The 25792-nt window shown below is 41.4% G+C and overlaps 1 protein-coding gene across 1 annotated transcript in view; it reads right to left on the reverse strand.

The window, feature by feature from the left end:
• LOC124463163 (fibrillin-2) overlaps positions 1-25792 on the reverse strand; it is a 131274-nt gene that overhangs the window by 64522 nt on the left and 40960 nt on the right. The window contains exons 8-11 of the mRNA XM_047014931.1: positions 24990-25115; positions 3855-4007; positions 484-723; positions 178-315 (exon numbers count right to left, since the gene is read on the reverse strand). Coding sequence (XP_046870887.1) covers positions 178-315; positions 484-723; positions 3855-4007; positions 24990-25115 — 657 coding nt within the window. The remainder of the gene's footprint in view (positions 1-177; positions 316-483; positions 724-3854; positions 4008-24989; positions 25116-25792) is intronic.

Consider the following 25792-nt stretch of genomic DNA (forward strand, 5'->3'; position numbering starts at 1 on the left):
TTTTATGCAGAACTGCAAGGCGCTACATTCCTGCCTTCAATAGCCTGTGTAAGAGGGGCTTCTGATATGCTAAGACAGGTAATGATAATTTCCATGAAGGGTTATGAGCCCCCCAAGTACACTTGTGTCAAAAAGAAACGTAATTGTTTAACATTTGTACAATATCCTGTACCTTACCAGCACATTCCCTGTGGGTGTCCTGTGTGTATCCGGTGTTACACTCGCAGCGGTAGCTGGATGGCACAGGGATACATCGGCCATGTAGACATAGGTTAGGGAGCTGTCTGCACACATCCATCGTCTGGTTTAGATTAGCTGAGAAAACAAATTACCGCCACTTGTTGTCATGACAACACTGTAAGAACAGAACGTTGGAACGGCAAAAAAATCTAATCATTCATCTCAACCTCATCCCTTCCACTCCCCAACCTCCCTGCTGCCCCTAACATGTTTATGAACAGTAAATTATTGATGTTTTCTTACCATAGTCAGGCTTAGGCACAGTGTTTCCATTCCCATTGGTTGGCTGACCATTGATTGTGTGGTCATATTCTGGTCTCTGAGGATTCAGTGGGATGTAAGGGTTTGAGGGGTTCAAAGGGGTCTGTGAATTAAAAGGGTTCAGAAGGACCTGGGGTTTCTTTCTCCCACCGATGACGTTGGAGTCTCCCTCTGGGTGAGGGTTGACAGGGACCCCCTCCACACACATCCTCCTGTACTCCTCTGAGTTGGGTGAGGCAAAGTTCAAAGGTCAAAAGGTTAGAGCATGACCAGTATGCAAATTTGAGTATGATGGAAATTATTTGAGAGGATGACTTTGAAGAACACTTGACCCTTGACTTGAACCTGAACCTTTGAAGGGATGGGTCCACTTTACTGTCCTCTATAAACTAAAAAGTATGTGTGTTGTAACCTGACTAGAATGTAATCACAAAACATATCTGTTTTACAGATGGACCCCTTCCTATCTTCTCAATTCTCACAGACCCTGGGAAAACTATCATCGAAGTGGGTCATATACCCAGAGTTGCGAGGAGAGCACAGATACCAGTGAAGTGGATGCTTGGGAGCACCAGCAGTAGCAGGCATTCTTTGAGCTCTTCAGGCTGCTGTCAGAGGAAACACGGTAGTATGCCAGGGGCTTTTTGAGAGGTCCAGGCCTCCCCCAGCCTAGACATAACCCAGGTAAAGCAGTTTCACTGCTGCCCTAGACTATCAATTACCATCTTGCAAACGCTTTGAACTAAGCTTAGCTTCAGGAAGTTCTCTGAACCTGCCTTTAAGCAGCAGCTTTTCTTGTGGGGGATTTGGGGAATAGAGGCAGAGTTGATAACATACAGTACAACATTTTTTTTGTTTGTTTTTCTAGATGTATTTTTTTAAGTGACGATATTTGCAGCCAGTGACTACTTCACAGTACCACTTGTAAGGCTAGGTGTCACCCTGCCCCCACCTCTCATATACAAAAATCTGGAGTTGCTGGACGGAATCTCTATTTGATGGGTCTCATTGTGTTAACCTCTCATTGAGTTAACCTTCATTTTGTAAGATGTTTGCCTTGTAATTGATTTCATTCATTTGCAATGTTATTAAATGTATATTTAATGTAACTTTACTTTGACTATTCTAGCTCTGATTGAACCCATACCCCCCTATTTTGACGATTTGAAACGCAAGTATCAAAACGCAAAGCGCAAGTAACTTTGTGGGCGGGACTCCGCCGCTGTTGCTATTATACCGGCGGGATAAATGACTTTGCGCCTGGCGTAACGTGCAATAAACCAATCAGAGCGTCATTTCACATTCCGTTTAAGAGCAGCTCTTCTTCCATGGCGGATTGCTATTATAACGGCGGATTTGCCAGGCGCACGCCAGGAGCAGTTCACAGCCGAGGAGACCGACGTTCTGCTCATTCAAATTCTTATTTTTATATATATATTTTTTTTTTATTGTTATATTTTTTAATTGTTTAGTTCTTAGAATTCGTTGAACTATTGTACTTTTTTACTTAATTTAAGAAACGGTAGGCCCTATATGTTTATTGTTTGCGCCTTCCTGCCACATTAAATTCCGTGTTTGTGTAACATAGGCTACATGGCGAGTAAACCGAATTCTGATCCTGATGGAAACCCACCCTAATTAGCTTCGGTTAAACAGGAGTGGGAGGAGATTGCCACAATTGTTACAAATCAAGTTCACATACATAGAGATTTCTCATGATTTTTTTTTTTAAATCATTGAAGAAATGTAACACGCCATAAATCAAAACAATGTAACGTAGCTTCGCAGAAAGAAGACCCTGGCCTTGCCAGCAGTGCGCACGGACCAAGCTTGCGCCCTTAAAATAGCATCTGAATAATACGCCGTTGACTTTAGACCACGTTTTTCCTGGACAGTGGCGGAATTGGTTTTCGGAAACTGCAAAATGGCACCAGGGAACGTTTGCGCCAGAACACGCCTCCTTTTTCGCTGAACCGCCCACGGGAGCGCAAAGTCATTTCGACGTGCGTCTGTGGAGAGAAAGGTTGGCTTTGCGTCGAGTGCAAACTAGGAATGAAACCTGTGTCGTTGACTAAGTCAATTGCGCTGGGTGCAGGATAGGGCCCATAGAGTCAAATGACTACAATTTCAATTGGTATCAAAATTATTTTGTTAATGTTAATATGCTGTTCCCTCTTCCTTCAAACATAAGGGAATTCGTTTTGGTTGTTTGGCCAATATTAAACACCCTATAGACCAATTATTTGTTTGTAAACAATCGGGATGCGCGCGCACTGTGGCTGCAGAAAACCGGGAAAGGATAGCATTTTAAATGGCAAAAGGACCACACAGATAATACAAATAGTTAGATTTAAAAAGACCAAAAGCGTCGAGGAGGACATGCCTATAGGAGAGAAAGCGATTACCCAATCATCTGTCGCATCAGAATTTTGATTTGGGTCACGAAAGTCTTGAAATTTGAGTGAGAATGTCGCCCGGTACAGACCGCATAGTCGAGCGGCAACCATGTCTTCACGTCATGTCAAAGTTCATAATTTTACACTTTTACAGTCAATTCTACATTTAAAAAGTCGAGCAGGGCAGCTTTCAAGAGATATGGGAATTCTGCTTTTATAGTCAATTGGTCCGATTATTTTTCTGATTTGTTTAAACTGGCAATCTGAGTGAGACTACATCCCAGTTACACTGTTTTGACGTTAGCCTCAGTCAGACTCGCTCACTGGCAGTGTGCACAATGTTGTATTTCGCTCCATTCTACACCAGAAACGTCAGGGAGGACTGCCTAATGTCGATACGAGTCTGGTGAAGACAGCCAGAATCTCGGATTTCTTTAACCTGTCTGTTTCATTCGTCATTTGCCTGAGAAAGCAACCTCCGTTAGCCAGGCTAGTTTTGCCCGATCACTTGGACAGGCTATTTAAGGGTATCGGGGTCAAGTGACTTTTGTGCATAGACAAGTGAACATAAATGTATTTGTCCAAAGGCCAAGAGCCTCAAAAAGTTAATATCAAGCCCTGCAATCCAGTGGCCAGAGATATACGATGACCTGAACGACACTCCAAGAGTAATAGAACGGGGAGAAGTTCGTCTTTTGCAACCCACATGCGCAGTTGAGCCTGCTTGACAGTTGTGTGACGTAGGGTGATAATTGGTCTATACACTCATCAAATGTTGACAGACAATGCAATGTCAAAAACATCCATGTCAATGTCACAATGTTGAACATCAGCAGAGTGCTCTTATGAATAGCATTTCAGAATGAGTAAAATGGCATCTTGAAAAGATCCATGGAAGCCAACATTTCTGTTTCTGGAAAGGCCAGGAGTGATAGTATAGATGTGTGAGTGACTCACCTGAGCCTTGGACAGGGCACATCTCCGGCACTGACCCCCGTGCCCAGCAAAGCCCGCTCTCACAGCAACACTGAGCCTTGCTGAAGCGACCGGACATCTCCTTGTAACAGCGCCCATTCAGCAGGCTCCCAAAACAAGAGCCTGAACGCTGATCTGGTGAGACAACAAAACGTTACAAAGACAATGTCTTGACAGAAAAAGAAACTGTCACTGGGTTGTCACACAGCTCAACAGGACTAGTAAAGAGACATTTAACAAGCTTAATTCTATGACGTAACAATTTTGAATTTGTTCAGTATTTTCTGTTATTTTACATCTTTATTTGTTGTGGTTAAAAGGTTTTGCAACATCACAAATGTTATTATTATTTTCATGCCCTAGACTATCATGTAGATGATAGATGCATGCAATACTTCTTAATTTAAACATTGTTCACCAGTGTACGTGTATTCTAGCAAGTCTTATCTACAGTACCCTGTAACCTTTCTCGCTTCCTGTCATATTGCAGATAGCTTCCTTGTTTTATCCCTTTACTTAACTTTACTTATCCCTTTACACTTTGTTGTGAAAATACTACAAAACATTCTGACCATTTCCCCAGGATTCCATGCTTTAAAGGACATGTGAAAAAGCTCCAAGTTCAGGTAACTCAAGGCAAAACAGTACAGTTTTGATACAGTTCAAAAACATTGAATGTTTAAGGGTGCCATGTACATTATTTAAAAAAGTATTTTGTAGTTGTTTATGCATAATTTTTTATTAACATACTTAATTGTTGTTTAGAGGACCGTCAATTTCTCGTAATCAAATGTTGCAATGTCTAACTGGATGTTTATAGGGTAACTTGTGTTGCTTGTAGGAAATAAAAAAACACTCAATACAGCCGATGGCTTCATTTCTGTCCAGACTTAAACTGTAGCTGGGTGTGGCGAGAGGGCTGGGAGCTGTCAGTCTTTATTTAAACACCCAAAACCTTTATGGCTGCATATTTCGACTGTGTGGTGTGAAACCTCCTCCAGTGAAGATGCTGTGTGCTCTCTGCAGTAGCCGGTGTATGTAGGTCAGGAAGGAATTTCTGAATATCAGTGGCCAGAGAGGGCCTCATGGTGCACATGTGCCTTAGTACAGCTGTAGACATAAGGAGACAGAGACCCACGATTTTAGTTAAGGAAGAATTTGAGCTAGGAATAGCCTGTGAGATTATGATCAAGGGATAAGTGGAACAGTATAGTGCACTATATATATCTAATAATGCCAGTAATCTGTGTGTGTATGTGTGTGTGACAGAGAGAGAGACAGAGAGAGAGAGAGAGAGAGAGAGAGTTAGATAAAGAGTGTGTCTCAGTCTGTCTGTCTGTCTGACTGTGTGTGTGGTTTTACAATGGGATTTTAGGGCAACGAGTTTCCTACGATTATCTTGAGAATCGGGCACTGTGCAAAGTTCAAATTTTGCAGGTGTCCATTTCAGAACCCAAGGGAGTGCAGTGTCCTATTTGACGACGTTTGGATAAGCTTCGAGATCCCCCCCAAAAATGTTTGAGCTGGCCCTATACAAGGCGTTGAGCAGCACTAATAGGCTACAAAGCGTTTAACTGAGCTCCAATGGGTGCTTGGAACAACTGGTCACAGGGTTGTCTTTATGGATAAAATGCTGGCTAGCTAAGAGAAAGACTATATTTAAAGTAGATACTTTATTTCAGTATAGCTGAAAGGTTATATGCTACCATGCACTTGAACCATTATAATTCCAGGAATCTGTGTGTGTGTGTGTGTCACGTATTTCATCACGGGCACTGTGCACTATCCATCTATTGTTCCAGGAATCTGTATTTTTGTGTTTTACTGACATCTTTAATTGACTGCACCACGGGTACTGTGCACCAATTAAAATAATGTCACAGTCTCAAACATCTCAATAATCTCAATACCAGTTCGCTCCCATCAAATCAAATGTGTTATTCAAAATATTTTACAACATTTAACATCCTTTACAGTCATAGTGTTTGGGTTCAAAGGCATTTTTGAATGCTACAGCAGCTAATCATCTCAGAGACATAAACGATAGCTGGACATCAGGGCTTGCATTTCACATGTAAACGTAATGTCCACGCTAATTCACAAATTCTAAGTAATTGCTTGGGGCGGTGTCCATGTCTTTATCTCCAGATCTGGTACTTTGAGGGCAGGGGCTGCTCTGCTAATAGCTGGTAGCGTTGGGAGACAGGAAAAGCAGCCAGGCCGACACATGCCTTCAGCTCTGAGGACTGACTGGGCTAGCCGGGGGCCTATGGCTATTTACTAATAAGGACACATATCCCATATCTAATTAGGGGCCAAGCAGCAGCGAAGCTGCTGTGGCACCTATTGTTATTGTTAGTTTTATTAGGGGCCAAGCAGCAGCGAAGCTGCTGTGGCACCTATTGTTTTTGTTAGTTTTATTATCAGGGGCCAAGCAGCAGCGAAGTTGCTGTGGCACCTATTGTTTTTGTTAGTTTTATTATTATTAGGGTTCCTCCATCAGGAGGACCCTATTGTAATTGTTGGTATTATTAGGTTCCTCCGGTAGGAGGGAACCTACTGTTATTGTTGGTATTCTTATTATTATTAGTTTCCTCTGGTAGGAGGGAACCTATTGTTGTTGTTTGTATTCTTATTAGGGTTCCTCCGTCAGGAGGTTTGTGTGTGTTTTACAATCCTCCGGTTGTAAAACATAGCAATGCGTGTTTATTTGAGCCCATCACAACACTCCAATCATCTGTTTAGCGAGACTGTGTAAACCACTGCAAAACAAGCCAGGTTCACCACAGTAGCTAGCTACTGGAGGTCAGATGGCTGAGCCGTTAGGGAGTCGGGCTATTAATCAGAAGGTTGTTGGTTCGATTCCCGCACGTGCCAAATGACGTTGTGTCCTTGGGCACTTCATCCTACTTGCCTCGGGGAGAATATCCCTGTACTTACTGTAAGTCGCTCTGGATAAGAGCGTCTGCTAAAATGACTAAATGTACTTGTAGTCTACGCATGGTAGAGATAACGCTAATGGTTATCTCTAATGAAGTAAATTGATTGTTCAGGTGGATCCCTTGTCTGTTGCACAAATTCATTTCAGTAACCTAAGCCAGGACACATCCCCACTGATGCTAGGCATGATTTGAAATTCCCTTCAATGACAAGTTATGGCACTCCAAACAACCTTTTATAAAAACTATAAGTAAATTATTCTTTACAGCAGCAACCCAGTCATCATGTTGTCCCATTTTTATAGGAAATTTATAAGCAGTTTCAACTTTGGCTGAATCTAACAACGCTTACCACAGGAGAAACAGCTTACTTTTTAATACAGTAACTGAACATGACAATATTCAACACTTAGAATAGCTCAATGGGCTGGGATGGTGACCTGTAAAGTATAAGGTCGTAGGTTGGAATCCAGCCATTATCTTTTGGCCTGTCATCATTTTAATTATCTGTTTAGTTCAATAGGATGACATCATTCTGAAGTCCCACAAACAATTTCACCTTGGTATGTCAAAATATGATTGAATTGGATCAGTTTCAACATTGGCTGAATCTAACAACGCTCACCACAGGAGAAACAACTTACTTTTTAATACAGTAACTGAACATGACAATATTCAACACTGAGAATAGCTCAATGGGCTTGGATGGTGACCTGTAAAGTATAAGGTCGTAGGTTGGAATCCAGCCATAATCTTATGGCCTTTCATAATTTTGATTATCTGTTTAGTTCAATGGGATGACATCATTCTGAAGTACCACAAACAATTTCACCTTGGTATGTTAAAATATGATTGAATTAGAGCAGTTTCAACGTTGGCTGAATCTAACAACGCTTACCACAGGAGAAAAGGCTTACTTTTCTGAAAATTAGTTCAATGTAAGATGAAAAGTAGATTAATTGTGAATATTTAAAATATGTATATTTGGCTAATTTCTAGAGCTTTTTCCCCAAATCCTGTCTGTAATTTGTTTAAACAAACGTAGCCTTTTAAACCTCTAGGTTTAATTCTCTCTTTTATACATTTAAAGTTGGATTTGACATTTAACAGACATTTAATCATTTAGCAAGTTGTTTGACTCTAAAACCATAACAGTACATGGCCCCAACAGTACCAAGCTCCCACCTTCACTCCTTAGTCTAGTAGCCATTTTAGACTAGTAGGGCATTCTCTGATTAGTTTGGCCACAGCTAATTCTACTGTTAAAAGAAACAGGAGGTCTTCTTCTTCAGAACTATATAGTTGAATCAACCAAACACAGCTTGGTCATGTTATCATCTTCTTTGGCACATCTAAACTAAGGACTAGACTTTTAAGAAAGCATGACCAAAGCAATTTGGTGAGGGAGGGTTCCTCCATAAACAGTTGCCGACAAAGAATTTCAGACAATAACTTAAACATAGTCTTGCATTAAGAGTAGAGTCAACAAATTGAATAACTGTGCTAATGGTTGTTGAAACTCATTGCTCTGAGTTGGTGCATGTCAATTTAGGCAGAAGTCCATGTCTGGTGATATTTGACAACCTCAAACAAAATGAGTCTGCTCAGTATTCGTTCTTTTACTTATCTTCATTTTACTTATACATTTGCCTTTAACTTGTATTTTTGTTCATTTCTAGTAAATTCTTTGCTTATTGTAAAAAAATACAAAAGGTTAACAACCACCTATTTTTAAATATACGTTCTTAGTTTACTCATCTTCATTTTACACTTACATTTGTCTTAACTTGTATATTTTGTTCATTGCTAATAAAGTATTTTTTATTTACAGTTTTACAGTTTATTCTAAAACTGCTATCTATCTTAACACCTCACAGAATATTTACCTTGCTTACATCTCACACAGATCATACAATAAGAAATAGTCAACCACCCAGCATTCACATACATTTCCAACACAACAATGACATGGACATATTACCACATGTAACTACACTGACTACAATTGATTTAAAATTCAGTATGTTTATGTAAGACACATATGTAGTTATTCTACTTTGACATCACAAAAGCTATGAAATAAGAGTGAATGCAATTAGGAAGCAACTTTGTCCATGTACAATTTGTCTTGATGTTTGTTTATAACTGGAATATAAATAAGTGCACAACAATTAGTTCCATTCAAGTAAGTCTATTTTATCGGACAAGAAGCATTCCATGAGTGGTGATATTTGACAACCTCAGACAGTCTGCCACTGGGCCAAATGAAAAGGCTCTATTCTTGATTTGCAATGCAGCTAGGGGAAGTCCTAGACCATTAGGGGCAAAGCTGCGGCCACTTGTGATGTTAGAAAGGTGTGTTACATAAAAAATATTGCTGTCATATACCATATTCCTTTGATTAAATGCTGCAGACAAACAACTAGACAAGGAGGTCAAACAAACGCTGAGTGTAAAATTGAAGCTGCGCGTGTATCTACTTGGTGTAGAAATCTGAAGTAGCATTGCCAAAACATTCTTATACTTTAGCTTTCAAACAGAAAGCTGTGCAGAAAGCACTCACAAGCAGCAACAGACCTGTAGCACGCAAACTTGGGGTTGATGAAAGGCACATTCAGGAGTGGTGAAGTCAGCTACCTCGCTATCTTGTATAAATATATATATATATGTATATATATATATATATATATAACTATACATATAGGCCTTAATGTAATTGTCGTCCTTACATTACATACACGTCCTTTACTAAAGTGTATCTTCCCATTCATAAAGTTATTGTTGTAATCAAAGCTTTTAAAGAATGGATCTCTGCATGATGGGCCTGCCCAGAGCACAGGTGACCTGACAGAACATGCTTCAAAGTTGTCACTTTCAAAAGGGTGGCATTTTAACCCTGGAGGGTACATGGGAGTTCGCCCAACCAGTCTACACATGTTTTGTGGATTTGGAAAAGGCGTTCGACCGTGTCCCTCGGGGGCTCATGTGGGGGGTGCTCTGAGAGTACGGGGTACCGGATTCCCTGATCGGGGCTGTCCGGTCCCTCTACGACCGGTGCCAGAGTTTGGTCCGCATTGCCGGTAGTAAGTCTAACTTGTTTCCGATGAGGGTTGGACTCCGCCAGGGCTGCCCTTTGTCACAGATTCTGTTAATTACTTATATGGACAGAATTTCTAGGCGCACGGGGTCCGGTTTGGTGGCCTCAGGATTGGGTCGCTGCTTTTTGCAGATGATGTGGTCCTGTTGGCTTCATCGGGCCGCGACCTTCAGCTCTCCCTGGAGCGGTTCGCAACCGAATGTGAAGCGGCTGGGATGCGAATCAGCACCCCCAAATCTGAGGCCATGGTTATCGACCGGAAAAGGGTGGAGTGCCATCTCAGGGTCGGGAAGGAGATCTTGACCCAAGCGGAGGAGTTCAAGTATCTCGGGGTCTTGTTCACGAGTGAGTGAAGAATGGAGCGCGAGATCGACAGGCAGATCGGTGCGGCGTCCGCAGCGATGCGGGCTCTGCATCGGTCCGTCGTGGTGAAGAAGGAGCTGAGTCGAAAGACGAAGCTCTGTATTTACCAGTCGATCTACGTTCCTACCCTCACCTATGGTCACGAACTATGAGTGGTGACCGAAAGAACGAGATCGGGAATACAAGCGGCCAAAATGAGCTTTCTCCGCAGGGTGTCCGGGCTCTCCCTTAGAGATAGGGTGAGAAGCCTGGTCATCCGGGAGGGGCTCAGAGTAGAACCGCTGCTCGTCTGCGTCGAGAGGAGCCAGCTGAAGTGGCTTGGGCATCTGATCAGGATTTCTCCTGGACGCCTGCCTGGTGAGGTGTTTTGGGCACGTCCCACTGGGAAGAGGCCCCGGGGAAGACCCAGGACACGCTGGAGGGACTATGTCTCTCAGCTGGCCTGGGAACGCCTCGGGGTCCCCCAGTAAGAGCTGGTGGAAGTGGCCGGGGACTGGGAAGTCTTGCTTAGGTTGCTGCCCCCGCGACCCGACCCCCGGACAAGCGGTAGATGACGACGACGGCATTTTAACCCCGTTTGTCCAAAATTTCTAAAAGTTGGTACGCATGCCTTATATTGCTCATGGGGAACAAAAGAGTATCAAGAACCCATAATGTCGGCAGCATGGATATTTCTCTACAGTGACAATTTGTGAAGAATTTTAGAAAATTACTTAAAATCAGCCATTGATCCAATTGTCTTGAAATGTTGTGTACATGTGTGAAATACATGTCTGTGTCATGTCAATTTGGTAATGGTTTGCAATGTTAAGGAGGAACCCGCCATTGCTGCCTGCAGCTATATTTATTATTATTGGGGTGTGCTTGCCTTTCGGTGAGCACAAACCATTGTTATCTCACATATATATTATTATTATTATTGTTTATTTTCGCGCCACTAAGGCTCAGTCAATATTTGGACTACATAGACAACGTCGATGTTTAAGGTTCGTCTTGGTCGCGATTGCGTTGGTTCTATTGGGATTTATGTTCCATTGCACGGCTTAGGTTTTAATTAAGTTTTTGTGGCAAAAGTGAAGCTAACGGTGGCTAACTTGCTAGCCACAGTCACTGACGCTACTGACGTCACTAACGTCACGAAATATCGCGTGACTACCTCTAGCAGAACATTAGTTTAGCAGCTCGTTAACTTCTGGCAGATAGCTAGGCTAACTGCTTTACTGCAAGGGAGCTGCAGAAACGCCACAAGCAAATAGGCCAGGGTGATAACTATTTACTCATTTTACTTTGTATATGAAAAACAATATAAGCTGATATAAGGAAGTAGTTACATCTACTTTCGAAAACATTAGTCTACTATTTCACTGAAGCATTAGCATCATGACATTAGCCTCTGTTGTCCGGGCAACACATACTACAGCGGTCTATGATGCATCTGTTTTCAATTGTTAAAATAAACATTCCTCACAATTACATTTTTGTTGTAGGATTTATTATGACATTAGATTACATGTAAACGATTTGTTGGTGAAATTATCATTACCTGTGGTTTCAAACCAGTGTAGCTCACTGCAACGCTGTACTGTACTGTTAGTAGCTAAAAAAAACATTTCCACAGCTGTTTACAGTAGCCTACGTGGAAGTCAATGATGTTCGGCACTACCCTACCTTAAATCAAAAGTCTTTCAATAGGTGAAACTATCTGACTAGTGACTAACCTGAACTCCATTGCCACAGCCTAAACTTCAATCTGTTCATGAAAATAATTCATTTCGGCCTAGACCGTACAACGGAAGTAACGTTAAATCGAATTCAACCAACGCAATCGCTACCAAGAAAGTCTAGTAGTTGTAGCCTACAATTGTAGCTTCTCCACACAGCAGGGCTATATCGCATTTTGCCTTGTTACAGACAATGATCGCTACCACTGACATTTTTATGAATGAGTGATTTTCCCCTTAGTAAATGTCAAGCTTATTTACGTTTTTGGGGGCATATTTTCAGTTAGCAGATGATACTATTTGAATCGCGATTCCATCTGAGATAGCTACTGCTGGTAACGTCGTTGTTAAAATAAATTTCAAAGGGGGTTCTTTATTAATGAATGAATGCAATATGAGTAGGCTAAATGCCTGAAAATATCACGAGAAAACTTACAATGACGTTTAAATCATAGAGATTAGGTCAATTTTTACACCGGTCTGCCAAATATATTCGTTTTGATTCAACTATGAGGTTGCTGATCACCATTCCCTCTTGCAGGGGAAATGACAAGACTATTTCATTCTACTCTTCACTCTTAGTATTTTGAGTTGTAAATGAGCAGAAAAAAATATGCTTTTAAATCTATGTAATCTTAATAAATAATAAGAAGGCTATGCATTTTAATATAAAATATACAGAAATATCAGTTTAAAATGTAATTTAAATACGGACCCCTACAAGTAAGCAAGCACACCCTACAATTTCCCCAGAAATTGTACCTCCTCTAGTTATTCTTGTAATTTATCTCATGAACACATTGGTAAAAAGTTTTGAAATTTGGCATATTGATACAACATGCCACAACTACGGCCCAAACACAGACTGGCCCACATCAGACCATAGGGGGCGCCACAGGCGGCGCCCAAATGTCCACTTTTCAGAGTGAATGCATTTCCACCCCATTGCTCCAATTCCTCTGAAACTTCATGTGCATGCCTCATTTTTCATGAGGAACAAAAAAGCCTCAAGGACCAATAAGGTCCGCCATGATGGCTTTTCCTGTACAGTGATAATTTGGGAAAACATTCAAAATTCCTCTTCTCTTGAACCAAAGGTCTAATTGACTTGACATTTAGTACATATATATATTATTGACGTATAAAAAATTGTTAATCAAGGCAATTGAATCAAGTACAAAATGGCTGAAAGGGGTGTATTTATGTAAATTTACACATTAACTCAATATGTTTGTGTCACTAAATCAAATGTAATTTTGAATGATGGTTTTTCAAACTTAATAGGCTTTAAGGTGACATCACTCTGACGTACCGTACACAATTTGGTATGTCAAAATATGATTGATTTAGAGCTGTTTCAACTTTCGCTTACCACAGGAGAAACAGCTCACTTTTTTATACAGTAACTGAACGTGAAAATATTCAGCACTGAGATTAGCTCACTGGGCTGGGACGGCGACCTGCAAAGTATAAGGTCGTAGGATCGAATCCAGCCACAGTCGTTTAGCCCGTCTTAAATTTGAATATCTGTTTAGTTAAACAGGATGACATCGTTCTGAAGTACCATGCACAATTTCACCTTAATATGTCAAAAGATCATTGAATTACAGCTGTTTAAACTTTGGCCGAATCAAACAATCCATGCTGCAGGAGAAACGGCTTTCTTTTTTTTTACAGAAACTGACCAGCATTTCTTAGCCTTGCAGGTAGCTCAATGGGTTGAAACGTCCTGCAAAATGCAAGGTCACAGGTTCGAAACCAGGCACAGTCTTTTGGCCTGTCTTAATTTTGATTACTTTAGTCAAACAGGCAGACATCCTTCTGAAATACCATGCGCAATTTCATACAATTTCACCTTGAAATGTCAACCGTTTCTTAATCTTTGTCCCAAAACTGACCAAAAACTAATACTCATATCACGCAGTCGGAGCACAGCTAGATAATCAGCGTCAGCACCCTTGGGTTCCTAGCATGCAGTGCGACATGCCCAAAAACGCAAAGACTTGTGGAAAATAGTTTGGTTACAAAAGCCGTGCCAGGGATTTCAGTTGTTGTAATGCTACGTTCGTTCAGTTAGATGTTTGTAATGTTATAGTTGTTTAGTTAATATAATGTTGTTGGTCACCCTGATTGTGCATGTTGTGTAGTTTAACGTGAAGAGAGAGTCGGCTGCTGACCAGTCACAGGCTATTTTTGCAAGGAGTTGAATATGAGCTCTGATCTAGCCCAGTTGCCCACATGACTATTGTTAGTTGTGCATTGACTGAGAGTCTGGAGAGAGATTAACTCAAGAAGAGTTATCCTATGGAAAGTTAATAATCAGCCCTTACTAATCATAAAATCTCAGCAGTTGGTGTGTAGCAGAGAGGCTAGAGACTCTGATTTGTAACCTTATGCTCATGAGTTCAAATCCCCGTTCAGCCTGTTGTTGATGGCCAAACATGAAGTCGTTTTGCTCTCTTGTTGTCCAAGTCTCGATCTTTTACAGTGTACATGTTTATAATATTTTGCCATTTTGCGGAGGAACCCGCATTGCTGCTTGCAGCTATATTTATAATTATTATGCATAGCGATTGGTGCAAAGTTTTGAAATTTGGCACACAGATTTGGAACGGTCTCCTGATTATTGTCACCAAAGTTTCATGTCGATCCCTGAAGCACTATAGCGCCACCAAGGGGTCAAAATTGGACGTGTGTTTACGCCCATAACTTTTGAACCGTAATACCTTTTTTCTTAATTGAGGTATCATTGGATTCCTTGGATGCAGACAATTCGACTGAACCCTGTGACGTCATTGTCGTCACGACGGTTTTTCCGTCATTTGTATTTAAAGGAATGCCAACTTTTTCGAACTCGTTCATGAAAATCGTAACAGATCATCTTCAGACCATGCTTACAAAAAGTTATCAAAATGTTATTGATGAGTCAAACCGTTCACGAGAAACGCGCAAACGATTTTGACAAAGAGCACGCCAAAGCAGACGTGAGGCCTTGTCTCTGCGATGGTTTACCTTGTGGAGACGAAAGATCAAGGCAAGGTCGTGGGATTGAATCCGGCCAAAGTCATCAAGCAAGTCTTGATGCGAGACTACATGTTTAGCGAAGCCAGGTATGCCACAGTTGCTGTCAAGCAGTTTAACCTTGTTTAATTCTCAGGGCATTTATACTCAAGAAGAGTCAGATTTATTGTGCTTTGTAGATATAACGCTACATGTAGCCAGCGCATTGTCTTAAAATGACATATTTACCAAACGCATCGGCTCATCGTTACAAAACACGGTTTACGTGTTTTGCGCAAAGCCGTGAAGGTAATCGAAAGTTTCGGGGTAGAGCCACCAAGTTGCTGAAGAGTATAATGCGATTTAAAAAAAGCAAATATTTTATTACAAGGTTTGCTTTGCTTCTTTAGCTACTGAATTTCCATATCGAATGCTGCTTGGCCCCTTCATTGCTGCTTGCAGCTATATTTTCTATATGTTCCAATTACGGCTCCCACTCCTGCCTGTAGGGTGTGTGTGTTTTGTTTGTGTGTCTTGTCTGTAGGTGTTCCTGTGACGGTGCTGGTGATGACGTCGGAGTGCGCGCCCCGACGTCGAGATCCGGACCTGAAGCGGCTGTGTCTAATCGGGCCTAATTAGACACTGTCATCAGACATAAAACGTGTTCTGTTTGGCATATGAGAGAGAGGGGCGAGCGCTTATGGAGGACTAAAAGTGCCACAATGAATTAAATAAATACACCATTAAATAAATAAATACACCATTAAATAATTACTTAAATGTGTCTTTAATTAATTAAATACCAATTCATTTCATGTTTGTATATATAATTATTTAACTATTTAAATATTTCATGCTACATTTCATGCTACATTTCATGCTACATTTCATGCTACATTTCACAACGAGTTGTGTTGCAGTGCTTCCTTAATTGTGTTATCTGTCAAACTCGCCCATCAAAGTCAGTGGGGCGGGGCTAGCGCGAATCTAGTCTGATCCATTACTTTGATCTGAAGTAGAGTGCCTGGATAGTGACTGACAATGGAGGATCTCCGTGAACTTTCTAGGGAGTTGGTGAGAGAAATTTTAGATTTAGCAGAGGATGTGGAAGCAGGATCTGCTAACCCAAAGCGTGTAGCAAGTAAAAGGTATCTGCTGTGATGGAGCGGCAGGTATCGTCTGTGACTGAGCCGCCGGAGCCGAAGGATTTCTGGTCAGAGCTTCCTCTATCAAATGTGCTGCTTCTCTAAGCAGCTCCGGATATTTTCGCCATTTTATCCTGCAGCTCAAATGGCATGGGGGCTAGCAGGATCGAGTCTTCCCCTTGTATCAAACCCTTTCCTGCTGGACCATTCAAATATGGGAAATAAAATTCCCATGGTTCCCGCCTTAATATCTTTGCCGTCCAATCACCGATTGTATTTCTGAAAACTGCCAGATACTCATGACAACTTAAGCTCAAAGCACATATCATTGGTTCAGGGGTTACTAGGTCTCCATCCCACTGACTTTGATGGGCGAGTTTGACAGATAACACAATTAATGAAGCATTGCAACACAACTCGTTGTGAAATGTAGCATGAAATGTAGCATGAAATGTAGCATGAAATACTTAAATAGTGAAATAATTATATATAAAAACATTAAATGAATTGGTATTTAATTAATTCGTGACACATTTAAAAACACATTTATGTATTTAATGTCTATTTTAATTAATTAATGACACATTTAAGTAATTATTTAATGGTGTATTTATTTATTCAATGGTGTATTTATTTAATTCATTGTGGCACTATTGATCCTCCATAAGCGCTGGGCGGCTGTTTATTTGTCCAGATGTGTAAGAGGAGAAGGGAGATAGTGTAGAGACCCATGGGTATACTCCTCAACACGTAGATAACCAATGTTATGCACAGTAGTTTGGGAGCGGTTCCACTTGCACCTTTTGCAACTTAAAGTTCAGTGTATTCAGGTTAGGAAATACTAGGTTAGTTAGTGGTTTTCCAACAGGGCCGTTTTCGGTCAATAGCGTAGTGCACTTTGTTTGTCTCATCGGGAATCGCTCATAGTCCCTTCTCCGGTCTCATCGGGAATCGCTCATAGTCCCTTCTCCGTGTCTTTATGTACTGGTACGTCCCTTGTCTATTAGTCATTGTTGTTTGTCATAGTCTGTTCACTACGGCTTGCTGCGGCTTGCCGATACCTTTTAGCAGCTGTATTAATTAAATGTACATAATCCGTATGACCCAGCTGCATTATTTGTGCCTGGCTACACCGTTGACACTCTCCACTGGTATAGTACTGACAGTCAAACATTGTTACCTTTAACATCGTACGTAACAGTTCCTAATGTGTTTTTGAATCAGCAATTTTCTGTTCAGCTTCTTTATGAGATTATTACGTTTTATGTCTGTTTTTTATTTGATTATTATCATTTTTTATGTCTGAGGATTATTTGTGCCAATTTCATCCCTAAACTAAGACATTTTGCTTCTAGCCTTGAAGGGGCTACAATCTCTCCACACATCCCCCAGGCCTCTTAAGCTCTCTCATGTCTACAACCACTTTCCAATCCCTGCTGTTCCTCTCTTACCATTGCTAGGTCTAGTGGAATGTGAGGTGTGCGTTGAGTGGTAATTGTGGGTTAGGGTCAAGCTTCTGACATGGTGCAATATCTAATATTCACAAACGAAACACACACACACACAGTTCTTGGGAGGAGAACATTGATTGGCTTTCCACTTGTCTGTGCATGTAGAGGGAGGCCTGGCCTGTCTCTGCTTCTTCTTCCCCTCCCGGAAAAGCCCTGGTTGGTAATAAAACTACCAGCCAGCAGAGCTCTTCCTTGCTCTGTAATTGTCACAGCCAACACACAGAAGCTCTTACAGAGAAATAGAGAGCAAGAGAGAGAAAGTGAGAGAGACATAGAAAAAGAGAGTACAGTCATGGTCAAAGGTATTGGCAGTGACAGACATTTTGTGTTTGCAAAGTTTGGTGCTTCAGTAGTTGTGGTGTTGATTGTTGTGGTGTTCAAATTTTTTGACGATTATTGGGTGAGTGATCAGATGCATTTTAAATCAAAGTTTACTTCATTACAAAACCCCACATTTCACAGTTTTTGGGCCCTAGTATATAATGACCAGCCAACATTCAGTTCCTGCCGCTGAAATCCCCACAGCATGATGCTGCCACCACCCTGCTTTCCGCATTTTTGCAGACCATATCTAAAGGAATTGGCCACAATTCACAGCGTTGTGACGTGAAACACAAGGGTTACCAGGGGAAGCCTGAAGCGAGAAAAATATCCCTGCAAACCAGCCTCATAAGACAAGAAAAAGAAGAACGGTCAACAAACAAGCATGGGAGGAGCAACCAACCCTGACATAAACATTGTTAGAAATAAAAGTTAACATGTACGTTTAAACACAAAGCTCACTGATGGTTAATATAGCCAGAACTGTGTGTAAGTTGTACTTTGATGATAAGTTCCAAATATGTTTTCATGTGATCCAACAACATTAATATTTTTCCGATAATGCAGCAAAGTGCTGTCCTTGCACTCAATCACTTGTGACATCAAGTAAGTTTGTGAGGGTTCAGGGCTTAGGGTTTAGGGGGGACATTGGGATCGGGCCTTAGTATCATAATTCTCTGCAAATATTCATAGTAAAATACATTCGGCAAATATAGTAATATGAGTCCAACCTAATGTTTATATTACATAAAGCTCAAAAAGCTATTTTGAGATCAAATTAATGCAAAACAAACTACCTTTGGGCTAAGCCCCGTCTGGATCCGCCCCTACCTAACACAACAAATATAATCTAATTATGTGGGAAACACTGAATACCATTACCATTGACAGTAAATACTGAATCAGACTGCTAGTGATAGAGCGAACGGCAAAACAGTAGTTTCCAACTGAGCTCACGTTATCAAAATACAATTTAAACACCCCATGCCATAAATCTGAGATGCTGGCTATATGTAGCATACTCATATCTACGCAACGATCCCGGACGTTTTGATGTTGTATCGAGTGAAACAACTCCTAAGAGACTGCTAGTTGGGGTCATGTGGCTATCCGCGTAGGGAAAACTGCCTCGCGCTATCCACTCCAATCGTTTGGATATTGAATGGCATTGATTGCTCTACAGGACTTATGATCATCATTTGATACCCCTCTCATTGGTTAACTGTCAGAAAAGTTGAAGATGTAATCTTTTATCCTGCATTAGAATGATACTGTGTTCAACATTCTTTGTGTGCAAAGAGAGGCCTCCCCCCAAATGTGAACTCTGGGTAACACTAGGCTTAGGTAGACAAGGTGACCTGGCCCGACCACTATCTTACTGGAGAGACCATATTATATGTTAATCATATGGTCAAGCTTAGAGGGGTCAGAGAAAGCACACACGCACTTACACGCACACACTCAAACACTAATGCACACACGCTCGCCAGGTCTATGCAAGGGAGCCAATGAAAGAAGAGTCATGGGACATTTGCATGCCTTTGTTTTAACTAATGACTGTGAAGAGTGGTTCTGTTTAAATAGGTAGCTAGCACAACATGCTAGTGGACAAACTTTGTAGCACCATGGCGTGTGATGTTTTGTCTCTTTGTGGCTGCAAGCAATAAAGCTTTCTTAACTTGTTCACCGACTGACTGTGCAATGCTTGATAGATTAATATTTCTGACATAACTACAGGGGCATTGTTAGACATAAAACTCTACTGGGGCACAGGCCCCTATTCATATCCCTTTTTTTTCTTCCAAGCGTACTGCGCACAATGCACTACTTGGCTATAGAAAAATCCCCTTGCTTAACCCACTATACAACAGTTCAGGGACGCAAGTTTGATATCATATTTTTTTCGCATTCATTTGAGCACAAATACTGTTTTTTTGAGCTTCATGTAATATAGTTTTTATGTTTTAGTCAAAATAAGATGATTGGTAGGCCTATCATTTAGAAACTTTCTTTTAGTCAGGTGGCTTAACGAAAATACCGATACCGACTGGACAAAAGCACCAAACTTTGCATGGGTCTTCCTTTGGGCTTAGTAGTCAAATTTAGCTTAGGAGCCACCCCTCCCCCCTCCCCTCTCTTCAATTCCTTTCGACCAAGCACATGAACAAGAAAACAAGATTGTCAAAGGTTCAGGTGGTGCTGTTGGGCTTAAAGAGAATCCTGCTGCCTTCAGATGGTGGATGCTCTCTGGACCAGAATTAGCCAGACTAGTGAAGCAGTTTGAAGGAGTATACCTCCCTGATGAGGAAACAGAGATCTCCACGAACTTCCAGCACCATGAGCAGGGTCTCTCGACACAAAAGACTTTCTAGAGACAAGTTTCCAGCCTTTCAGAAACCATCAAGCGAATGGGCAATCCCTTCTTGGATGACTTCCCTGATTTAGTAACTCTTGACAATCGCAACTGCACAGATGAATCAGTAATAGCCACAGTGCGCACTTTGGAGTCCACAGGCAAGGAAAAATACCAAGACTTTGTCAAGAAGGTGCTTGATGACCGCACCCACTCTATCCATGACCCAATCAAGAGAAATTCTCTGCCGCTTTTCAGAAAATGTCATCACAAGCAAACATCTAAGCAGGGAAAGAAGATCAAAGTGCTTCAGAATAATGTAGCCCTTTTTGGCAGGCTGTACATTTCAATGCAAAGCCGGGATGGAAACTTGGATGATTTCTTTGCACATGAGATACAATCCTTCCCACCTTCTCTGTCAGACCTTGGCGCACTTCACTTACCAAACACAAAGTCTCACCTGCTCCAATGTCTTGACCAGCCTGGGCAAGCAGAGCCACCTTCAACCTACAACTGCAAAGTCCTAGATGGTGCCGTCATCGTCCACTGCTTGCCCACAACCACAGTAAGCACATTTGATGAGTATGCAGATGCAATATTCATCCCTTACCTAGAGAGTCAGCTTCGGGATGCAAAAAGATTGGATCTTGTTTGGGACACTTACACCACAGACAGTTTGAAAGAGTCTACCCGAGAAAAGCGAGGCACGGGTGTACGAAGGAAAGTATCAAGTCATACCAAGCTTCCTGGCAATTGGATGGACTTCCTTCGGGACTCAATGAACAAGGACGAACTGTTTGTTTTTTTGACTTCCAAGATTAAAGAGTTTAGCTGGCCACAAGACAAGGCTGTCTACGCCACATCAGGGCCAGCTGTGGTATCCATTGGTTCCAGCAGCCCCATGAACAACTGCAATCAGGAGGAAGCAGACACGAGGCTTGTAGTCCACATTCTTCATGCACTGGAACAAGGGGAGACGAAGTTCCTGGTACGTACAGTGGATACAGATGTCATTGTCATACTTGTTGGCACCTTCCATGACATGCTTGCGACTCAACCTTTGGTCGACATCTGGGTTGCTTTTGGTATGGGCAAGAATTACAGGTTTTACCACATCAACACCATCTGTGCAAGCCTCGGGGAGTCACGATCAAAAGGCCTACCTGTGTTCCATGCATACTCTGGCTGTGACACGACCTCTGCATTCAATGGAAAAGGCAAGAAGTCAGTATGGCAAGCCTGGCAGTCTTATGAAGATGTTACAGAGACATTTGTATTTCTGGCCAACCATCCCTTCCAGCAGCTCGAACTGGATGATGAATCATTCCAGAAGCTCGAGAGACTGACTGTTATTCTGTATGACAAAACCAGCCCTTTGACCTCAGTCAATGAAGCAAGAAAGGAACTTTTCTGCAAGAAGAATCTGGCAATGGACAAATTGCCAACTACCCAGGATGCACTGCTCCAGCACCTGAGACGAGCAGTGTATCAAGCAGGAATCTGGACTACCAGCACACAAACACAGCAGGTGGTTTCTTCTCCACAACAGTATGCCTGGAACAAGGTATCCAACTTATGGGTGCCTGTTTCCTATGACAACTCCAGAAGTTTCAAGAGCGTGCAGGGAGCTCATTAAATGTTCCTGCAAAGGAGACTGTTCCAACTGCAGCTGTGGCAAAGCAAACCTGGACTGTTCACCACTTTGCAAATGTAAATGTGTTCTGGACTTCTGAGAGTGTTAACTGTTTTTTAATAAATTTTGAGTTCTTTCCTGCATTGGGTCTGCGTTTGAGTCCCTTCCTGCAATTCTTAACACAGGCTGGACAAAAGCACCAAACATGCCCTGCTGCCCCCTCCCCCGAACTCCCCCTCCCCCACAGACTCTCCCCCACCCTCTGGTGATAAATAATGTTTGAGATATGGCACGACATGTGAAAACTATGGTGGCGGACAACACCAAAACACAGATATTGTACCACTAAACACCAATAAAATGTGTTAAAATCATTAGTAAGAGCAACCATAAAAAAAGTCTAGGCTTGTTTTTGTTTATACTAATTAATGGATCTAAAATGTATTAGATGTAATTCGTTTTTAATATAATTACACCCTGTCTGTGGACAGAAATGAGCCGAATTCTGAAAAATGGGCCAGAATTCTGAAAAATACCCTTAAATATTAAATAGGGAGGGGTGGCTCCTAGGCTAAAAGTGACTACCAAGCCCTAAGGAAGCCTCATGCAAAATTTGGTGCTTTTGTCTGCCCGGTAACGGTAATGTCGAAAATACTCGTTAAGCCACCTGACTATTTAGTTTTGTAATGTTTTCTTAGCCTACCTCAATTCTAACTTGTGTGCCGAGTCCGACACCTGTACTTCTGTGTCCGTGCTGCAGTGGCTATTTGGGAAGCTCAGAAGAGCGCACTGACATGGAATTCTGAATGCATCGGTTTGTGTTTTCCTGTTAAACTGCTTTGATTTTACAAGCGATTGGGATATTGCGTTTATTTTTAAAAGGTTGCGTTGCGCCACGCAGCATTGCGTCGCTCACGTCCAGTTACGGTGCGTGTACACTGCAGCAACGCGATGCTGTGCAGCACGACGTTTTGGCTGAACCTTTTGTCGGACGCCCTGTTTCTATTTATTTTTTGTCGCTTGATTTGATGTTACAACGCACATTTTCTCTGTAGCACCAAAATGTGTCTGAGGCCAAAGGTAGGGTGTGAAAATAATAATTAAAATAAGAATTCTACCGTATTATATTACACGTTTATTACACAATGTTAAGTTTTGGTGCAGCATTTATTCGAAGGCGGTGTTTATTGAGGGCAGTGTTTAATTAGTAAGAGAGGTTTAGTTCGCGAGTGGCGAACTACATTTTAAATCACACTTGTGATTTACTTGTGTAATAAATACTGTGTTTTAATTCAACCAATTAAATAACCGTTTTCAGAATCTTTTTGGTGCGGTGTTTATTAAAGGGCTGCGTATATTTGAGGGCGTTTAATCAAAGAAATACGGTATGTGCGATAACATAGTGTGTGCCTTGATGCCTTGCTGACGAAAGCACACCCAATAAATAAATTATATATATATGTGAGAGAATATAGGTTGGACCTAGCCAAAGGCAGGCACACCCAACAAGTATATGTTCAGCTAATTATTTTGTCAGCCTCTTACATGTGAATCTCGTCAAAAAATATGCATAAAGGCAGCCGTATAAATTGTCAATGTGGGGTCTGGAGAGGGCAATTTTTGTTTGATGCAATGTTCTACTCAGGAATGGCTGCGGTATAATTAGTTTGTCTGCACTGGAGAGCTGTATTTACCATGTGGCCAAGTAGCGTAGAGTTGTCAAAACCTTGATCTCCGGTGTTATTGGGTTGTTTCTATAAGTGATTGCATCCTTGATAACTCGACTACAATAAGCTCATCATCAAAATGTTTACATTCCAAGGCAAATTGCCAGCAACAGGCATTTTAGGATTGTTTGTGATTTGGTCTTAGTGACCAAATCACATTAGGAGTCCTCTTGACTCCCCCTAACCTTTCACATATTTTTGAGCTGGTTTTAGTGCTAAAAAGCATTGTGGAATACTCTTAAAGCAAATAATTTGGAGTTAAGAGTTTCTCCTTAATTTGAAAGTTAGGAGAAACTTTTAGCCTTAAGATGTTCTATAACTAGTGTTGTGTGTATGCACACAACATAAGAACTATGTATGCATGTCTGAGTGAGTGTGGGACAGGGAGAGAAAGAAAGAAGAGACATGGAGTGAAAACACGATAGAGAAAGATAAAGGAGGGGAGAGAGAGCAAAAAGATTAGAAGGAGAGCGAGAAGAATGGCTTGAGTGAGAGAGAGAAAGGCTCCTCCCAGTGTCACCAACTGTCTCTGGAGGGGGGGATCCTTCCCTGATTGGTCCTTCCAAGGTTTCTTCCATTTTTTCTCTATGAGTTTTCCTGGGGGTATGACCTTGTGTTCTTTGAAGGTTCTAGGTTGGCTGGTTTTAAGTTAGTTTAGATGTAGTTTTATGGGCATATGTGAGGCCCTCTGTGATGTTGGTGGTAAGAATGGGCTTATCAAATAAAAATGTATTTGAGAGATGGGTTGAATGAGAAAAAGAAAGAGAGGGAGAGCTTGTCTAGCCTGAAGTTAAAGTTTCACACTTGGTAATTTGTAACTGAGATGTGTGGGCAGCAATCTTAGCATTAGGCAGATTGTATGGGGAAAATGTTGCACCTCAAACTACACACGCTCAACCATGCCACACACCCACACTTAGCCCTTGGAAACAGTAACCATTTGTATAATGGTGAATACAAAATGGTATTTAATACCAGTGACAACAAATAAGGACTCTTATTAACGACTGTACATTTACTGTACAGTGTCTGCTATACATGTACACAACAAGTATACAACAGAAAAAATCTTCCAGATCCATCAAAGTTTACATTTATTTACTCATGTGACTTGTTTTCTGTTGTATACTTGTTGTGTACATGTATAGCAGAGTCTTGTTGCAAATCCAATGGGACATTTTTACAGTATGCATAAAACAGGGCTTCTTGTGTAACCTGTTTCTGGAGTTCTACTGGTGCTCGTTTTTCCACACTGAGAGTTTATCTGCTTATCTGAAGGTGGGTGTTTTTGCCATGTGGCTACTTACTTAAGCAGCGTGTTTTGTCTGATGATGGGGTGAAGCCAGGAGGACACACACAAGAGTAGCTTCCAACCAAGTTGAAACACTGTCCTCCATCACACACACGGGGTATGGTCGCGCACTCATCCACATCTGAAATGATGATGAAATGGCAAAAAGTATAATATTATTGAAACCAAGTAAGGAAAATAACTATTCCTGACAAGACATACTGTATATTGAATGGCTTGGATAACATATGCATATCCAATGAGACCATCCATCAGAGCAAGTCATGGTAATCCTTTCACAATGTTATGGTTTGTCATCTCTTAAGCCCACAGTACACCTCAGTACAAACCACACGCACATACATGCACAACAGCAACCTTTTATACCACTTGTGTGGAAAACCTTTTGCACTGTAAAGCTTGGCCAGACAGGTTTATTTTCCATAGGCTATATTCGTTTGTTTGTGTCTGACAGTGCTGTTTTCAATGCACTCTCAGTACTCATCTTTTGATATATCATTACAGACAGTGAGTATGCTTGCAAGAATCCAAAGCATGCTTGGGTGGCAGTTAAAAGAGAGAGATGAGGATGAGAGGATTAATGGGTCTTCTTATATACCCCTGTCACCGAGACAGTGGGTTCAGTGTTGGTAGTGTTAGCTCAGTCAACTACATCACCAACATGCTGGAGTGAGACCTCTCCAAGACGACTGCATTTTGAGACCAAAGGAAGATGTCTCTGTCTGGGATTTTCATCTCTCTTTCAAAGCTATGACCTGAAAGGAAAAGTTCAGCCAAAATACATACCTAGACATTCTT

The sequence above is a fragment of the Hypomesus transpacificus genome, unplaced genomic scaffold (genome assembly GCF_021917145.1).
Source record: "Hypomesus transpacificus isolate Combined female unplaced genomic scaffold, fHypTra1 scaffold_27, whole genome shotgun sequence".
NCBI classification, from domain to species: Eukaryota; Metazoa; Chordata; class Actinopteri; order Osmeriformes; family Osmeridae; genus Hypomesus; species Hypomesus transpacificus.